This window comes from Meleagris gallopavo, chromosome Z (genome assembly GCF_000146605.3).
Source record: "Meleagris gallopavo isolate NT-WF06-2002-E0010 breed Aviagen turkey brand Nicholas breeding stock chromosome Z, Turkey_5.1, whole genome shotgun sequence".
In the NCBI taxonomy this organism is placed as follows: Eukaryota; Metazoa; Chordata; class Aves; order Galliformes; family Phasianidae; genus Meleagris; species Meleagris gallopavo.
In genome coordinates this window covers 51344519-51345062 of record NC_015041.2, presented here as the reverse complement: position 1 = coordinate 51345062, position 544 = coordinate 51344519, and the positions used below count along the sequence as shown (strand labels likewise).

The 544-nt window shown below is 72.2% G+C and overlaps 1 protein-coding gene across 1 annotated transcript in view; it reads right to left on the bottom strand.

Moving 5' to 3' along the window:
- Positions 1-507, bottom strand: part of ERAP1 (endoplasmic reticulum aminopeptidase 1) — a 13377-nt gene extending 12870 nt beyond the window's left edge. The window contains exon 1 of the mRNA XM_010726041.3: positions 7-507. Coding sequence (XP_010724343.1) covers positions 7-363 — 357 coding nt within the window. The 5' untranslated portion in view covers positions 364-507. The remainder of the gene's footprint in view (positions 1-6) is intronic.
- Between the last annotated feature and the right edge of the window lie 37 nt (positions 508-544).

Genomic DNA, 544 nt, shown 5'->3' with positions numbered 1-544 from the left:
GGCGGCCAGCAGCGCCAGCTGCTCGCGGGGCGGGTTCTGCAGCAGCCTCACGTCCCGCACCGCGCAGGTGCTCCCGGCCCCCGCCTCGATGGCAGCCCCGGTGACGCGCAGGCGTTTGCCGTGTAGGACGACCGCCTTCGTCGGCTGCGCGACCGCGACGTCGATGTCCACGGTGCCGGTGAAGGTGAGCGTGGTGAGGTTGGGATGGATGAGAAGGCGGTAGTGCAGCGGGACGACGTGCTTGGGCAGCCTCACCTCGTCCCAGGGAAACTGCGCGCTGCCGCCACCGCCCTGGGCATCACCAGCACACCACGCCACGCTCGCCAGCGCCAGCACCACCACCTCCCAGCGCGGCACTGCCATGGCGGACCGGCTGCCGGCGGGGACCACCCGCAGAAGGAAAGAAAGCTCCAAATCGCCGCCGTTCGGACGCGGCCTCGCTCCTCCGCGTACAGCTCCGAGGCGGTACCTGCGGCCTGCGGGTCCCGCGCGGTGCTTCGCTTTCGCTTTCGCTTCCTGGAGCCGCGCCCACCGCGCCGCGGGG